Source organism: Lissotriton vulgaris, chromosome 3_1 (assembly GCF_964263255.1).
Source record: "Lissotriton vulgaris chromosome 3_1, aLisVul1.2, whole genome shotgun sequence".
NCBI lineage: Eukaryota > Metazoa > Chordata > Amphibia > Caudata > Salamandridae > Lissotriton > Lissotriton vulgaris.
The window spans coordinates 1,568,808,471-1,568,827,595 of record NC_141689.1 but is presented as its reverse complement, the minus strand read 5'-3'; the positions used below and the strand labels follow the sequence as shown (position 1 = coordinate 1,568,827,595).

Below are 19,125 nucleotides of genomic sequence, written 5' to 3'. Positions count from 1 at the left end.
TAGAGATACACCTGGTTTATACACACTGCACACACATCAAAGGCGCCTACTACTCAAGAACTTGGAAAATACTAATTTACTGGCACAGGAGTCAGGAGGGGGTGTGAAAAGCTCAGATGGGGCGCTATGTTACATAGAGTTATGACCCCTGTTATGCTTTAGTTGTCCCCAACATTAATGACCGCCTTCCCAGTTAGCATCTCAGACTCAGATTCATGCACTGTCATCTTAGAGACAGAATATGCACACGATTAGCCTCTACCATGCACTGTGAGATGAACATTATGAGTTTTGACACCGGAGATACATTATTATACGTATGGATGCGAACAGATAGCTATGTAATAACCAACTCGTGTCACCTAAGTATCCTAATTGCAGCCAAAATTTGTATTGAATCGTGATGCACATGACAGCTTTGTATGTTGTTGTTATGGGCATGCATGCAAGTGTGCTGGTGCCAAACCATTGCATATTGATGATAATTCTTTTAAATCCTAAAAACTAAGGCTCATTACAAACACCATAGCAGCCACGCAAACTTTTATGTTGGGATACAACTTAAGTGTTTTGATACGATTGTGTTTTAGGTTTAGCTTACCTTTGCACTTCCTATTTTGTAGTTTCGGTCTCACATTGGAGATATGTGGACTAGTGCTTACTGCACTACAGTGCATCTTTAGATTTGGAAGTCTGGGCTGTCGGTATTGCCCCACATACCGAGGGGATTTACGAATTCTCATTGGAATTCTGCAAGTACAGACATATTAATATACAATTTGAGGGGCTGATCTATTTGAGTCTCACATGAATTTTTCACTTTCTCTCTTACCTGTTGGTGGTTGGCATTTATAACTTTGTCAGTGCACTTTTTTATTCTTTCTTGAGCACTACTGCAATAGGAATTTGAAGAATTTGTGTCACATTTTTCTTCTCTCTTTGACGTTTTTCTTCTTAAATATCGGGGCATGGCTACCCATACTGTTTAGTTTAATTTACTCTCTTTTAAGTGAGGTCACTGTGTGAGCACAGGTGTTTTTTTCTGCTGATGCCACCTAGATGTGGCCGATTTCTAACATCGTTGATGCATGTGGCTAACACTTCCATGTAATGATTGACACTGGTAGTATCATCCTTATTTGTATTCTGAAGTAATCTTAGTGGTACATTGTATGTTCTCATCAACAGTCTTGAAAAAGTCGTCTATACGACGAAACACGTGTCGGCTCTCCATTCCAATGCTACAACAACATGTCAACAAGCCAAGCACTTTTACCTTGGACTATATTTTTGTATTTGTATTTCTCCTTTTTTTTTTTTTTCTTTTTTTCTTTAACTTTTTATTAAGTCAAATCACAGAGTCATCAGTGCAGATCAAGTACATATCAATTCGAGGGTACAGTGCAATAACATGTTATAGTCACTTATCGCATTCAACAAGGGTTTCATTGTTGTGTTCTTCTATGCATTGCCATATCTTCTGTTGGTGATGTGCAAATCTCGCCACAATAGAAATTCCAGTGTTTCCATTTCCGATCCCATTTCTTAGGGCAACCTCGCATTTTATAGACTTCTTTCTCTGCTATCATGCAGCGATGTAATTTCACCATCCAGCCAACTGTTAGATGTTGAGTGGCGGAGCCCCAGGACATTGCAATAGCTCTTTTCACTAATAAGTACCCCAATGCCACCCATTTGTGTTCTATTTCAGTCAAATCTGTAGCCTCGCAGATGTTTAGAATCCCCAACCCTGGTGTCAGGTTAATTTGTTTTCGTAACGTGTCTTTAATTTTTTGGGTAGCCTTATCCCATAGGGGGCGTATCATGGGGCACATCCAGAGAACATGGTAAAAAGTACCATCCTGTCCACAGCCTCTGAGACCTAGTGTGTCTGTCCTACAGCCTATTTTAGTGAGGAGTATTCCTGAGAGGTAAGAGCGATGTAGGATTTTCAATTGAATGAGACGAAAGCAATGATTTATCGCCGTTTCCCTGGGGGACATAAATGCCGTCTTCCTCAGTTATAGGCCCTATATCTGCCTGCCACTGGTCCCAGAGAGTCTGGAAGGGGTCGGGTAAATTATTACAGAGCTTGCGATATGTGCAGGATACCGCCTTTTTTAGAAGCGGTTCAGAGAGTAGGCGGTTCTCCAAAGGAGAGGAGTCTGGTATAGAGGACAAATCTGGAATATTAGTCTGAAGGGCATGCCGAATTTGCAGAGATCGAAACATTTCACCTGGAGCAAGGTTGTGTTTTGTTTTGCAGCTCTTTAAATGTGAGGAGTTTGCCTCTATATAACAAGTCGCCAATATTTGTGATACCGATCGTTTTCCCATTTATCGAAGCCCACATGGTGGCAGAGTAGCCCCAGTTTCTGCGTGGCCAGAGCGGTGTGGATTTCGTGAGCTTGTCTGCCCAGCCAAGACGTTAAGTTGCTTGATGCCAGATGGCCACTGTCAATGACATGGTGTCTTCCTCTTTCTTGATGTATTATTAAAATCAACTATCAACAGAGTCAGTTTGAAACAATTCTTGTGTTATGCTCTGCATCATAAATATTGAGTATTTAAGAACATGGAAAATTAATTTTCCTATATGGAGCAACACTGTATGGATGGCACAGTGTTTCGCATAGAGCACGCTATTACTACTGTTAACTAACAAACTGCAAACTCAACAGAGATGCTGACAGGTTTCTTATTACCACTGACATCTGTCTTAGCTGTTACATCATCCACAATGAGATCACCAATATTGTCAAATTAGATTTGTGCAAAAGGCGGAGACCTCTAAGACCTACTACACCAGTTGGAAAGAAGAAGGCTCAGCAAAGGCACTACTGATGGACCATTCTCTTGGAAAGAGGGAGAGCACAAGATTAAGAGACAGGGCTGGGACTGTGAACGGTGCAAAGTCTGAAAAAGGCCCTGTCGGCAGCAGTTTCCCATCTATCCAGCAACTGGGTGAGCAATGGTGAAGCGTGCACTATAAGGGATTTGTAGAAACAGATGTGTCTACGTGTTTTTCAAGAGTGGGGTTCAGTCGAACCTGTCAAGAAGCTTCTCAAAAGTGAGCAGGCCATCATCACCAATGATCTCACCAATTATTGTCAAATTCGATTCAGGCCAGAGGCGTAGATCTCTAAGACCTACTACTCCAGTGGAAGGTCGACGGCCCAGCAGGGGCCCTGCTGGGGCAAAGGGGACCATTCTCTTGGAAAGAATCAAAGCGCGACAATAACAATCCAGCGTCACACAAAAGAGGAAGGGTGGGACTGCAAACAGCATGAGCACTGAGAAGGGTGGTGCCCAAATAGTGGCTTCCTCAAGGAAAAGCCCGGGCAGCCATTTACTGAGCCATTGGTACTGAGCTACTAAAAATATAACTCGAAGTGCAGAGCTCCAAGCCCGGCAAAAATAACTGGGAGGCGGAGTTTGGCAAGAGGAACCTACCTGCTGTATGCCAAATTAAGTCACCCAGGTAAGTATCAAGGTTATTCTAAAACACTGCACGTATGGCCAGCAGCAGATTCGCAAACTACTATAAGAGGTGACCACCATTTTCGACAGCGCAATGTGACCAATTGTAGTAAGGGGAAGTGTTCTCCAAAATGAAATCCGGGAAGAAATGGCTGGTACTGCCATGTTTAGGTTGCCTGTAGGGTACAGCGGATCAAAAATTAATATTCTTGGAATTCAATGGATGGACATTGTTTTCAAAAAGAATGGGGTCCATGGAAGAGTATATATTTACCAAGGAAGGATCTAATTTGCTCGGATGGCGTCATCAGAAAGACTTAAATATTGTACTCAATCCAAATGCTTGGAACCTGTAATGATTATTGAACAAGATGTAGATAATGTATCTTCTGGTGCGGAGTTGGAGAATGAATGGGGTAAAAAGTTAATGGAAAAGAATTCTCAGATATTCTCTGATAAATTGGGTATGTTGAAAGGATTTTCACATCGTATAATTTTAAAAAAAAATGCTAAACCAATAGTTCATAAGGTTAGAACAATACCACACATGATGAGAGAACCACTTAGCAAGGATTTAGATAAGCTATTGGAGGCTAAAGTTATAGAACCAATTGAATCATCAGAATGGTTGTCCCCAATTGTTGTCGCACCAAAGGAAGGGAACAAAATTCGTTTATGTATTGATTTGAGGGATTTGAATCGTAATATCTGGGTAGATAGACAACCTTTGCCGAATATTGGAGAAATGTTGTGTAGAATGGGTGGAGGTTGTGTTTTTAGTGTGCTTGACATGTCTTCCGCTTATCATCAAGTGAATTTACACCCTGACTCACGACCTTTAACATCTTTCGTGACTCCTTTGGGGGCATTTAGGTACTGTAGGATGCCGTTTGGGTTGGCGTCAGCCTCAGCCGTATTTCAACGCGTTATGCAGAATATTTTTAAGGGAATGGACAGAGTGTTGTGTTTTCAAGACGACATTATGATTGTAGGAAGGTCATTTGAAGAACATGATCAGTTGATGAATGAGGTGTTGCGTAGAGTTTTGGAGCATGGTTTGACAATAAAAAAAGAGGTGTCAGTTAAGGCTAAGTCAAGTTAATTATTTAGGTCATCAAATATCAGCAGATGGTATAAGACCCAAAGGTAGTATTGTGAAAGCTGTCAGGGATGTTCCATCTCGCACTAATAAGGAACAGTTAAAATAATTTTTAGGTCTCGCAGAATATTGTGCTAAATTTGTGCCTAAATTTGCTGACTTAGTGGAACCAATGAGAGTTCTTTTAAAAAAAGGAGTGTTATTTGAATGGAGTGTTGGATGTCAGGACGCGTTTGTTAAGGTAAAGGAATATATTTCAAAGGCTCCGTCATTAGGACATTTTGACTTTAAGAAGAAGTCCATATTAGTCACAGATGCGAGCAATGTTGGATTGGGGGCGGTATTGATACAGGTGTCAGATGGTATTGAGACCATTATTGGGTTTGCTTCACGTAGTTTGCAGGGAGCAGAAAGATCGTATTTTACAATAGAGAAGGAAGCACTGGCATGTTGTTGGGGGATAACACATTTTAGGTATTATTTGTGGGGGTTGCCATTTGTGGTAAAGACAGATCATAAACCTTTAGTTCATGTCTTTAAAGGAGGGCGAGGTTTGGATGGAAGTGTGACTCCCCGTATATCAAGGTGGGTACTGTCGGTCTTAGATTACAATTTTGTGGTGGAATATGTGCGAGGAAGTAGGAATATCTTTGCAGATTGTCTTTCTAGGATGCCAGTAGATGATGATATTTGTGTAGAAATTTTAGAAGACTATGTGGTGAATATTGACAGTGAATTCGCTGTTAGTCAAGAAGAGTGGAGAGAAGCCTTGGAGTTTGATATGGAATACAAGAAGATAAAAGAATTGATTATGAATTCTTGGAATGGATCTAGTGAAGAGATTGTACATAAGAAATTTATATCTGTTAAGGATGAACTTAGTTTGCAAGGTGACAAAATTTTAAGAAGAAATAGGATAGTTCCACCAATTTTGTTGAGGTCAAAGTTGTTGAGAATTGTTCATGAGGGACACCTAGGTAGGAGTCTGACTAAACGTAGATTGAGAGAATTTTATTGGTGGCCAGAAATGGACAAGAATGTGGAGGATCTTGTGCGTGATTGTCATGCTTGTAGCAATAGTGATAAAGTGAAGATTACAAGGGAACCTCCGTTGAGGTGTGTGGAATTGCCCATGAAACCTTGGGAGAAATTAGCCTTGGATGTTTTGGGTCCAATTGATAAATTGGGTTGCAATAATCGGTTTTTGCTAGTGTTAGTGGATCATCATAGCAAGTGGTTTACTTGCAAATCTATGGGGCAAATTTGCACTTCGAATGTGATTGCATTCTTGAAAGAAGTTTTCTTGGAAGAAGGGGTACCCAAAACTCTCATAACTGACAATGGTGTTCAGTTAGTTTCTTCAGATATGACTAGTTTTCTTCTAAGTTTGGGCATTAGTCATGAGAGAGTGGCTTTGTTCCGTCCGCAGCCAAATGGACTTGTAGAGAGGGTCAATAGAATGATAATGGATTCCATACAGCTTTCTTTGGCTAATGGGTTATCTTGGAAGGATGAGTTGCGAAGAATGATGTGGGGTCACAGAATTACATCACATTCAGTTACTGGAGTTTCTCCTTTTGTGGCTTTGAAGTGAAGAGAACCAGGTACTAAGGAGTCTCCAATGTGGTTGAAGGAAAAAAATCAAGTTTGGGTTGATAGGGAAAAGATGAGATCGAGAGCTATTGATTGTCAGTGGCGCAACAAGATGGAATTTGATAGTAGGAGACATGTTAAGGATTTAATTTTCAAAGAAGGGGATTGGGTTGTTGTGAGGAAGTTTGGTTTTGTAAGAAAGGGGGAAAGTAAGTTTTCTCAGCCACATAAAGTTGTTTCAGATAAAGGCTCTGTGGTTGAATTAGACGATGGGAAGAAATTGAGTTTTGGTAGTTTGTGTAAAGTGTCTCATTTGTAAGCATGTTTTGATGCAATGCAAATTGTGAATGTAATTTATTTTTGATGCAATGCAAATTGTGAATGTGATTTATTTGGAAAACAGTTCATTGATATGTATTGTACTTTGCAATGTGTTACATTTTCTAATGTTTTCTTATTTTCTTTCTTTTTGATTCCATCGGGGGGAAGATATGTGGTAATGGTTAGAATTAGATGATGCGGTCATGATGCAATGGAATTGCATCAATGTGAATGTTCCAATTTAAACCAGTATTTGTGGGTTTGCTGATGGTTGCTGTACTTGACTTGTACTAAATAAAAGTCATCTCAATTCAACTTTTTGAGTGGATTACTACAAAGAGGTCCCTAACCGAATGATAGATCCAACTGCACAGATAGCAAAAAGTGGGCCCCGCCCCACGCAAGGGACCTCCTCACTGGTCAACAAAGGCCTCTGGAGCACCTGGAATTAGGATGAAATGCAGTTTGTGAATTGGGCTGAATCTCAGCATTGCAAAAACACCATCTTATGACACCAAGAAGGACGAGTCCAAAGTAAATGACACCCCACTAGACGCCAAGCTGTCATATAAGGCATAACAATGTCAATTACCAAGACCCAATAAAATCATTAATAGTATAGGGTCAAGTGACCAGAATACTCGATCCAGAACTCTGGAACACCTTGAACCGGACCACCAGCCCCCTACTCCCTTGTGAAGCAATCAGGCTGCAGCAAAAGTGTCCTTACAATCCAACTGAACAGTTTCTTAAAGCCTTGTCACATGTACAATGGGAGGCTATACAAGGGGTCTGAAAACAAATTATCTTCTAGCAATGTGTAGTGTCAGAAAGATGAGAGGCTGTCACAATATAAAACAATAGAGTATCTAATAAAAACATAAGGAACACCATCCCTTGCAGAAGCAGGAACGAGTAAGAAGCTGTTTTTTGGCTTCAGACCATGCTCCTCTAAATTATGAATCATAATGATGCAGGATATTAAATGTGATGTTCAATAAAATAAACAATCTGTGACCAAAGTTATAAATGTACAACTAGAAGACATAAAATGTTTCTTTCTTTCTTTCTTTTTTTTTTAAAGAGATTTCATTGATTTTCATTGATAAGAGATAACAAACACTCATGGCAATTTCAAGTTAATCAGTTGTGCAATCATTGTTTCAGTAGTGTCATTCCCATTACAACCCCATTCAACTTTCCCCTCCCTGTCGTGCCCTCCCTGTTTTGCCCCTCCCTGTCAATGTGTAATGGTGGTATAAGCAAGGTGTGAGCTCAGGTTTCTGAATATCCCTGGAGAATGTCAAAGTCCTCTGTAAACACTAGGGACAAGCCTCATGGTCATCACTCCTACCAGTGAGTGTGATAGGGATACTCATAGGCTGTGAGGTAAGAATCTGCCATCAGGGGGAGCCAGTTACTGTTCCCGGTAAGAGAGGGATCTGTATATGCCACACTAGCCACCAGCACGCTACTAGCCCTGGCCAAGTCCATGGACCCTCGACAACTGCTAGCCTCTCAGAGAAGTACAGCCCCCTTGCAACCAGCCCACCTCTCAGGCTTTCTTCTCCACACTCCCACCCGAGGTCCATACTGAGCTGTCCAATTGTGGGTAATCTCAGTTTTGCAATCAGGAATACCAGGTCCTGAAACCTGCTCGTAGCTTTTGTTTTAGCAGTGTGTGGGGACCAGTGTAAGAGGCAATGTTGTGGAGTGCATGGGACCTCACTCTCCATGATGTCAGCGAGCAGTGCTGTGAGTTCCTCCCAAAAAGAGGTAAGTGTTGGGCAAGTCCAGTAAATGCATGAAGTCAGTTCCCTCCTCCCCACATCATGAACACCTGGCACTTATAGTATGGAAGTATCAACTAATCTGTCCCGGTATGAGGTATGCTCTATGTATCACATAAAAATGTGTCAAGTTAAAGAGAGCATTCCTTGACATTTTTGGTGTCCTGTCCAGTATTTCGGTACAATACATATCTGGTATGGGGTTCCGCAGATGTTTTTCCCACTTGTTCCGGACTGCAGTCAGGGATACAGCCTTCACTGTCCCAGGCGAAGTAAAGACATATTGGCAAGCCTTGTGATGTGGCAGGTCTTCAATTTCCCAATGTTTACGTGCTGTGGTCATCACTGCTCTGCATAATAGGAAATGACCTCCAGGTAAATCGTTCTCCGTTTGAAATTCTTGAAAGGGGAGGAGTGCGAAAGTCCAGAATAGGTCGCCCGGCCTGGATGCTCCTGCCGCTTCCCACTCTGCCAAGTCCCTCAAGCGCTCTCCGTGTGGTAGTACGCCAAGGTATATCATGGGTATATCTGGCGAGTACGGGGTTCGCATACAGGTCTTCTGCAGACACCGAGCCCAACATCACCTCAGAACCCTGAACTCTGTTGAGTCCATTACATCAAAGCCCTCCAGTGTGACAAACATCGCCAGTTTTCAGACCCTGAAACTGGTCCCAGGATGCTTGCTTCCGGTCCAGCGAGGACCTGGCTTGGCAGTTCGGTCTGGACTGTTCCCATGGGGCACAGGGCCAAGACTGATTTGCATATGGATGGGTTCAAATTGGCGTGGTGTAGTGGGCAAAAGAACAATGGATTTAACCCAGATCTTTTGACTGGGGGAGAATGTTTGCATTGTCAGCATTCCGTCCATCTTTTGTTTGCTGTAACTCAGTTCGCTGGCAGGCAACGTGGCTCTGGTTGCACCAGAGAGAAACAGCTCGACAGCGGAACCAAGAGTCTCACTCCCACTAGATCCAAAATCCAATCTTTGCGACACCCCATAACTCGGGCCGGACACTCGCCCTCACCAATCCAGAGCTCCGGGAGCTTCATTGTCAGTCCCACAGGACTCACAGCTGGCAGGCACCTCACTCAACAGGAGAACCATGGCTTGCAGGATCTGCTCTACACTCTCGCATCGCTATCAAGCGAGACCTTCGTCCGCCATGTTGAGGGTCATGTACATTTCTAGGACGCTCCGCTGCTCAGCGCCCCATCTCAACACCAGTCAGTTCCCCTAACACGATAATTGGTAGCGGGGGATTAGGGGGGATTGCAGATGCATGTAGATGCTCCCCAGAGCCTTAATATTAGCAGGAAGTCTTTGGATGGGGGTTCTTTGGCGGGAGCTTTGATGGGAAACGTCCTACTCCATTGACGCTTGGCCTCGTTCCCTCGACAAAATGTGTCATTCTTTACTGAATTTACCCACGGTTATGTGGAAATAACTCGGAAAACATATGTATTGGCTAAGGAATTAGTTCATTTGACAAAATAAAGACACAACAATGGGGCCCTCATTCATATCCAGGGCAGCTGGTTTCAACATTTCAAAAGCTTGATCAAATACACGTACAAATATGCAGATTTGTCATTTTAAAACAGTAAAATGTAACAGCTGCATTGAGGATTTTTGTGCATTGACTTTGTTATGGATTTTGTAGTATAATTTACTATACATAACCATTTAAAAATGAGAATCTATATTTTAAAAATGAGTGTACTAACTATATACATTTACTAAATATTCAGTAGAATAGAATAAAATATTCACTATTTATTAAATTTATCAGGAGTAAGAGATTTTAAAGCCATTAAGTCCGGTGCACACATTTTGCTATGAGTAGTTGTAACTTACTGTAGTACCCCTGATTTACTTCTTTATTCTAGGAATAAGCCAGAAGTGCTACAGATTTACTCTCAGCTTCCTCATGGAACTCAGAATAAAGTCAGGGGTACTACAGGATTAATTTAAAGCAAATTTGTTGCGACTCGGGCCCAGTGAGAGCAGGAAATCAACTAAGAAGACAGACTTATTACAATGCCATAGGTCTGACTCTGTATCTTTCGGAGATAATCTCGACTATGGTCAAAATTCAAGATTAAAGAGAATATTGCTCCACCACTGAGTATGATGAAACCCTATCATATGCCAACAAATAATACATTGCCAATGGGTCATATAAAGATATGTATTAAAAAAAAAGCACATTATATTGCATGAGTTGGGTAGTGTTACTGGGGACTTATGAACCTGCCATGGCTTGACACTAAAGAGAATGCAGCCCATCATCCCCAAAGATCCTATTAGTATGTCCTGTGTTACTGGAAGGAACAAGAGGTAAGTACCGGAAAGCGTTTATCGCAAATTGTATGTGCTTTACCAAGTGTTCTGTGATTTGCAAAAAAAATCTTGCATGAAGGACTAAAAGAGTAGGTCAAGGCAGAATGCAAACTGCTCAATCCTTAGTATCTCCTATAAGGATCATAAACATGTAGGCGATGTTGCTCATTAAGCCAGGCTGAATCATCAATGAGTGCCGCTGTGACGTCCATTGGTTGGTTATTTGATGATAAGAGCAAGGAGCCATTTACTGCATTTTTTCACCAACCAACCATATAATTCACCTTCTAGGTGGTGCACTGTGAGCGCAGCCCTCTGGAGGGGAGAAAGGGGATCACTGACTGCGCCCGCTTGCAAGGGGATCTCTAATCCCCTTTAAAAGTGCAGGTGGGTTGTTGCCAACTGCACTGTGAAAACACGGAGCAGCAGCCGCTGTGCATTTTCGCATGGGGGCAGCGCGAGTTCGCGGCTACAATGAGGGCTGCACTTACATCGTAATAGGGCGCATTGTCTTAAAAGGTGAGCCCGGCGCATGCAATGACAATGCGAAATACGGCCCTTGGCGTTCAAGAGTGTGAAAGTTAGATTGTCTTCATGCTAACCAATGCTCAATAGAGCTTCTTTGTTAATCACAAGGTTTAGCATGACAGATTGAGAGACGTTCTCCTTGCAGTTGCTAATTTCACTAGGGTATGTTTTTGGTTGCGAGATAGTGTTTCTACTTCCTTCAGCAGGTAACGAATGGGCAGGTGAATCAGAGAAAGAAACAGCATATCTCCATAAGACCACGACAAGTGTATAGCCAGATATGTGTACAAAATATTTTTCTCAAAATGATATATGTGCTGCAACCTGTATTCTGCCTGAGGTCTTATGAAAAATATGGCACAAGACCTGCACCACAGCTAAATGGAACTAATTTATATATTCATGGTTATCCATATTCTCAAACTCATTGATATCTCACCAACCGCCTCCTATGAGTCCTACCCCTGCCACCGACAAGTGCAACCATTCAGCATCCCTTGGTAAATGCCTGTGCCAGTGATGAAATGTTGGAGGCATATGTCCCAGCACTCATGATCATTTTATTTTCTACAGCTCATTTGCCCTCATTGGGGCAGATTTACAAGCCCCTTGCGCTACTTTTGCGTCACTTTTAACATGGGAAAAGTGACGCAAAATCTGTGCAAGGGGTTTGTAACTGCCCAATAGAATGAATGTGAAAACTAATTTTACCCGCTGAATCCTCACCCTCCCCGCCCCTCTAGAATGCACAAGCAATGCCTACATAGCAAGCAGTGGGCTCCATATGTGTGGTGAGTGCTCTGAAATTATCAAAGGTAGGAGAGAGAACATAAATTAGATCATAACAATGTTCTTGTTCAGAATCATTAATTTTGATGGCATGTCTAATTGTGCTGTACCTGTGCATGATCCTGTTGCATTCCAGTCTGAGCGAAAAGGCTGGGTACCATTTTGGATGGCGTACCCCTCCATGCAGTAGCATTCATAACTCCCGTGGGTGTTCTTACACGTTGCCCCATATCCGCACAGTCCAGAAATAGCGCATTCGTCAATATCTGAAATAGAAAATGATGCCGTATGTTATTCCCCGGCTTTGCATACAGTGAAGTTGGGTATTAACCCTTGGCTGCTGGGGTAATTTTCCTGCTGTGCTGGGGGGCGGGGGGTGCGCACAGCACCCCGGTGCTCATGACGAGCTCAGCTCGTCATGAGCTACAGTGCTCCTGTGCTCATGACGAGCTGAGCTGGTCATGGCCACACACGTTTCAATAGAACGTTCAGCACAGCAGGGAAATGATCCCAGCGTGCGAGCGTTCTAATGCCCATGACGAGCTCCGCTCGTCATGAGCACCGGAGCACTGTAGCTCATGACAAGCTGCGCTCGTCATGAGCATGCAAGGGGTTAAAAAGTTCAACGGATGCCTGTGAATTTGCTTATATCTGTCATTTTGCTCCCACATGTGACTTTACTCTCACTCAGGAATTTGCTTCCTCCTGTGAATTTTCCCCCATCTGTGAATTTGCACCCTCCTGTGACTTTCTTGCTGTGTGAGACTTTACTCCCACCGCCAAATTTGCTCAAACCTGTAATTTTGTTTCCACGTTTGACACCGCTCTCAATCGCACATTTGCCTTCTCCTGTGAATTTTACAGCACCTGCGAATTTGCTGCACTTTTTGATGCGGTTTGTGACTTTGCTCTCACCTATGAATTTGCTCTCAATCGTGACTGTCCTCACACCTGGGATTTTGTGCCCATTTATGCATCTGCTCCACCCCTATTTAACCTCTGTACACTGTTCAGAGTTCACATATACCTGTTATGGCTTAATTTACCTTCAATGACTTGGAATCTATGGGATACTGCCCCCTCACTGGACATTTTTTCTGCTACCTATGTTCTGACGTGTACGATGCTGTTTCTTGATGAGTTGCCATAATGTGTGAATGTGGTATTCCTTCTAATGTATGCTTGGGTGTAATAAGTGGCGGGTTCGAGAATGAGTAAATGGAGTAATTTATTCCTTGTTCCAAAGCCCACAGTGGACTTCGACCAGCCATCTGGAACCCAAAAGTGAATGCTGCAACAGTAAGTTGACTCCATGTTCACCGCTCACAGGGCACGTGAACCCTGAAATAATACAACTTTAATAAATAGCAAAAGCGCGATAATGCGCTTCAAACTGACCACATGCCTGTCGCCTGTACATCAAGATAAACAACGCGACTGGCACGTTCTACATATTCATTACATTGGGGCCTTGCACTGCTTGTTTTGCTGTGTTTTGTTGAAAAAAATCAATAAAACAAAGTTTTTTTTTAAAAAAAAGTTTTCATTTACCAATAAATTCTCCACAAGAGATAAGATTATGTACTTTATTAAGTACGGACAACACCAACCGTCAGGAGCAGTCTTTGCTTCACTCTCCAGGTTACAATTTTTAAATCCCCAAGTTCCACCATCTACCACCTTCTATGCACAAATTATCACTTCTAGACTGATTGTACATTCCATAGGATAAACATGGAAGATCATAACACATCCCCCTTACACTAACAACCAAACAATATAATGTACTAGGACGAAGAACCCATATATTTAACATATATCAAAATGGAAACTTGCATAACATGCTAGCGAATCAATATACTAACAAATACACTTAGATACATCTGTAAATGCTATATACAAAAGAAAAAGTTCAAATGTATCACCTGTAACACTGCAGATATACTACAAAACAAGAGTTCTAATATAAAAGAAATTGCTACTACTTCCACTTAATGTTTACCAATTACATAATCATTCCACCACTAAGGTCTATGTGTATTTCTAACTTAACTTCTGCTCTCAACAGAAATTCTACCAACATCAGTTTTCACAGGAATCAAATTAGAAATACCCTGAGTTAGTGAAGAATTGCTCTGAGAAGTCTTTCTCAACTTTGCCAATCTGAGAATACTCCATACATTCCCAGTCTCAAATTCTACTTCATATTTCATTTCTTTCTTAATGACAAAAGGTGTTATGAATTCCGACAATGCTTTTCTCACAAGTCCTGGCTTCTTTACCAGAGATAGGTCCCCCACATCCCAAGGTACTATTTTCACATGTTTCTTTTGATCAAATCTTTCCATATATTTGTTTTGATAACTCTTCCTCAGGTCCTTATCTTGAGCTTTACAACTTTTTTAACATGCTTCATCATATATTTGACTCGAATCATGAATTCCATCATTCATACAAGCAGGATACAATTTTGTATTTCTTACTCTTCCCTTCATCAAAAAGAAAAAAGATTCGAAATTTATGAAATTCGGGGCATTGCAGTGCGCCCACCATACCTCATCCAAAACTTTACTTAAAGGCATTTCGAAATCCATTGATTTCTGCACACTTGACTTAACAAATCTGTTCATCTGTTCTGCTAAGCCATTGGCTTGGGTTTGGGGAATATAGTGCTGTTCTGAGATGTTCAATGGACAGTTTGTTAAGAAACTCCAGCATCTCCTAGGATGTAAGTTCGACTCCAGTATCAGTCATTATACAGTTAGGTATACCTCCTTTAAGGAACTCTCCATTTAAAAATGTGATTACAACATTGGTAACTAAAGATTTCACACACTTAGTAACTACCCACTTGGGCATATAGTCCACCAATAACATGACATATCTCTCATTCTCTGGCAAAAGATAGAAAGGACCAGCAAAATCTAATCCTAACTTTTGCCAAGGTTCACTTGGAACGGAGACTAGTGATAATGGTGTATTAGCCACTGTTTTGCTTTTATCATTTATAGCACATGAACCACAATCTTTAATAATATCCTCAACCTGTTGGTGTATTCCTGGCCTCCTGTATAATTAACTTACCCTAGCCTTATTGAGATCTCTCCCATGGTGTCCTTCATGCACCAAATTCACCACTTTCTCTCTCAGTGCTTTTGGGGGAATTACTCTCTTACCCCTAAAGAATTAATCACCTGACCAATTTAACTCATCGTTGACATTTAAGAACCCACAACAAGTTTTCTGGAAGGGATTTGGATTCCACCCAGCCTTTCACAATGAACTCTCTAAGACTTTGTGCCTCTGTGTCTCCTTGTCTTGCTTCAATCCACTCTTCCCTCTGAATGGCACTTTCACAGGCCCAATTAATGTGATATAAATCCTGACATCCCTATGGAAAGCCTAGATAAGCAATCTGCCACACATATTTTGTTTCCAAAAATTTGCTCGATGTGGAAATTAAAATCACTTACTCCTTCCACCCACCTTTTAATTCTAGGAGTGATTTCATCATATTTTCTTTTCTCGTATCAAACAACTGTACCAAATAGAATTTGAAATGTTTTATTGCCCATTAACATGCCAAGTCCTCCCTTTCTACAACCGAGTACCACAGAAGGCTAGTGTGCCGATCACCTGGGTTCAGGAGAGATTGGTGTTCACCATGGCTGTCTCCTCCCAGGCAAGCAGTCGCCACTTGTTAAGTCTTTATTTACCAATAAATTCTTCTCAAGAGATAAGATTTAGTACTTCATTAAGTACAGACAAAACCAACCGTCAGGAGTAGTCCTCCCTTCACTATCCAGGTTACAACTGTCAAATCCCCAAGTTCCACCACCCACCACATTCTATTCTCACATTTTCACTTCTAGAATGCATGTGCACTCCGAGTCTGGCTACCACCCCATTACGACCCTAGTGGTCATGCTGCCTTGGGACCTCTGACTCCGCCAAGGAACCGCTGTTCCCTGGCGGTGGTGCGGCGGTCCAGAGACACCTACATGTTTGCCAGGACCACTGCTGTCCCGCCAAGTATATTAAGTCTTTCATCACCGCCACTGTTTTCATGGAGGTCTTTCCTCCATGAAAACAGTGGTGGTCAGGAAAGAAAGGAAGCCCTACAAGGCCCCCTTGTGCCTCACGCCTTGTGAATACACACATGGGGATACAGCATGTGCCCACCTGTGTGCATGCATAGAAGTTCCAGCATGGCATGGACATTTCAGTCCATGCCGTGCTGGAACTTCCTTTGACATTCCCATTGCAGCGCCTATTTCATAGGCACGGCCATGGGACCGCCAAGGTCTTTATTTCAAATTTGCACCCTCAAAGAAACTTTCTCCGTTTTCTTACAGCCCAAAAGACAACTAAAGCATCTTTTTCAATAACTGAATAATTAATTTCTGCACCCCTCAGGCCTCATGAGATAAAAGCAATTGTCCTATATTCACCAACATATTTTTGCAACAAAACTCCCCCAAACCTCTTGAGCTAGCGCCCGTCATCACAATCACATCATCACCAACATCAAAACTCGCAAGTTTGGATGCATTCTTCAAGCCTGATTTAATATCAATGAATTCAGCTTCACAAAAGTTGGACCAGACAAATTCTGTGTTTTTCTTCAACAATGATCTTGAAGCCAACGATCTTTCAGCAAACTTAGGAATGAATTTATTATAGAACTCAGCCCTTCCCAAAAATGTTACTAATTTATCCCTGTTCTTAAGAGGTGGCAAATTCTCTATCGTGTCAACTAACAATCTTTTGGGCTGAATTCCAGAGCTTGCAACTAGATGTCCTAAATATTCAATTTCTTGAACCCCAAACTTGCATTTTCCCCACTTGAGAGTCAGACCACAATTTAACAATGTATCTTAAACTTCACACAATCTTGTATTATGCTCCAACACAGTTGAACCTGAAACCAAAATGTCATCTTGGTAGATTTTCACTCCCATCACACTCTTCAATATCTTCTCCATAGCCTGTTGAAAAACTGAAGCAGCTGAAATGAGAACAAATGGCATTCTTAAAAATATTAAGGTACCAAATGGTCTGGTGAAAGTAGTTAATTCTTGGGACTTCTCATTATGTTTAATTTGGTAATAAGCCGAACTGAGATGTAGGGAAGAAAAATACTTTGCCCCATTTAACATGCTAAGCATTTCACTAATGTTGGGTAAGGGGTAGTGATCAACCACAACAGCTTTGTTTAACTCCCTCAAGTCTTCCACCTCTTTAATTATACCTTAGTTTGTTCAACTCAAGTTTCATGCTGCCTCCAATAGCCATGGGAACATTCCTGACTTTGGCAGCTTTGTGACAGGCATTCTATTTGAACCTGATCTTGTGAAAATAATTCTTTAAATAGCCAAGTTCATTCTTAAAAACTCCTGAAAACTATTCCAGTATGTTATCTCAATCAACTTGAACAGAGTTGACAGTAGGTTTATCTCTTAAGCAAACCATGGGTTTAGCATTAGGGTCAAGAAAAACATAAAGATCACTTTGGTGTACCCAACTTTTTAACGAATCTCCTTTGAGAGAAACATAGATTTTTCCTGAAATGATCCTATCCTTAAATTCTATTGAACCCCAAAAATAACCAGCCAATTTTATTGGCTCTCCACCGTAACCCTTTGGTTATATATCTGGCTTTAAGAGTTTTAGGGCCATATGTATGAAGCAGATTTGCATTTGCAAAATGCGAATTAGCAAAATGATATGTATGAAGTAATATCTGGTCCAAAATAAGGAATTGCAAAATTTGCGATTCCTTATTTTGCAATTGCATTTAAGGAATCGCAAATTTTGCGATTCCTTAAATGCAATGTATGAAGCCAAAAAAAATTCCAAAATGCCCTAAAGGAATCGCAAATTACCACCAACTTCTAGTTGGTGGTAAGTTGCGATTTCCTTGAAAAATGCACATTTCAGCATTTTTCAAAGTGCCATGCGACACGCATACATGTCCTTAGGGCATGTATGTGAGCCACATTTGCACCCATGCATATTTCAGGGGTGCAACAGGGTGTCCTTTGGACACCCCTGCACCCTTGAAATTATTCTCAATTTGAGATTTTCTAATTGCGAATCGCAAAATTGAGAATACCTTCCCATTCATTCCTATGGGCCTCTTGGCCCGTAGGAATGAATGGGAAAGTATTCCTTAATTGCGATTCGCAATTTGCTAATTGCAATTAAGGAATACTAAGAATTCGCAAAAAAAAAGTGAATTTGTACATACATACCAATTTGCGATTCTGAAATAGGGATTTCTTAAAAATCGCTATTTCAGAAAGGCAAATCGGTACCTTCATACATATGGCCCTTAGTCCAGACTTGAGTTTCCCTTCATAAAATGCAAATGGTATCAAAGTAATTTTTGCACAAGAGTCAAATAACATCAGACCCTCTTGACCATTTACCAACACATTTTCTAGTGGTTCATCAAGTTTCTCTACAGGGTCCTCCAGAATAATTACTTCTTCCACTAAGTCATCATCGCAGTCTATTTCCCTAACTTTTTTTGTAGTAGACCTACAACATTTTGAGACATGTCCTTTTCTCCCACAAATCTTACACATGGCTTTCCAGCCAGGATACAACTTATTGTTGGCCAAATGACCAGCATCACCATATCGAAAGCATTTTCCAACAAAAGCTTTGTTAGACGATTTGTTTTTTACATCATACTTGGTGTTGCTTTGACTCGGTTTGTAGTCCTTATCCTTTTCCACTACCACTTTAACTCCTGCATCACTGTCTCTAGTTGTAGTTAAGGCATCTTTCTTTATCACTTCCACACAGGCCTTTGAATGTTCTAAAGTTTTCACAGAGGTAAAACTTCATGTAGAGACAGATTATTCTTCTCCCACATTGACTCTTTCGCCTTATCTAGATTGCACCCTAACATGAACTGATCCCTAAGGCGTTCATCAATAGATGCTCCAAAATTGCATGCAGAAGCAAACCTGATTTAGGACGGTTATGTATTGTTCAGCACTCTCATCTTGATGTTGCATCATTTTACTGAAGTGATACCTCTCCAGAACAATACTCAATTTTGGAAGATAGTGAATATCAAGTTTCTTTATAGCAATCTTATACTCATTTAAGTCTGCAACACTATCCTCCGAGAATTCAGCGAGATGTTCATAGACTTCTTGTCCCTCAGAACC

General features: G+C 41.3%; 1 protein-coding gene across 4 annotated transcripts in view; it reads right to left on the bottom strand.

Annotated features, from left to right (window-relative positions):
• The window catches only part of SUSD1 (sushi domain containing 1), a 767,543-nt gene that overhangs the window by 551,727 nt on the left and 196,691 nt on the right, over positions 1–19,125 (bottom strand). For all 4 annotated transcript variants that reach the window (XM_086962059.1, XM_086962061.1, XM_086962060.1 and 1 more), the window contains exon 4: positions 12,052–12,207. In XM_086962059.1, the coding sequence (XP_086818185.1) occupies positions 12,052–12,207 (156 nt within the window). The remainder of the gene's footprint in view (positions 1–12,051; positions 12,208–19,125) is intronic.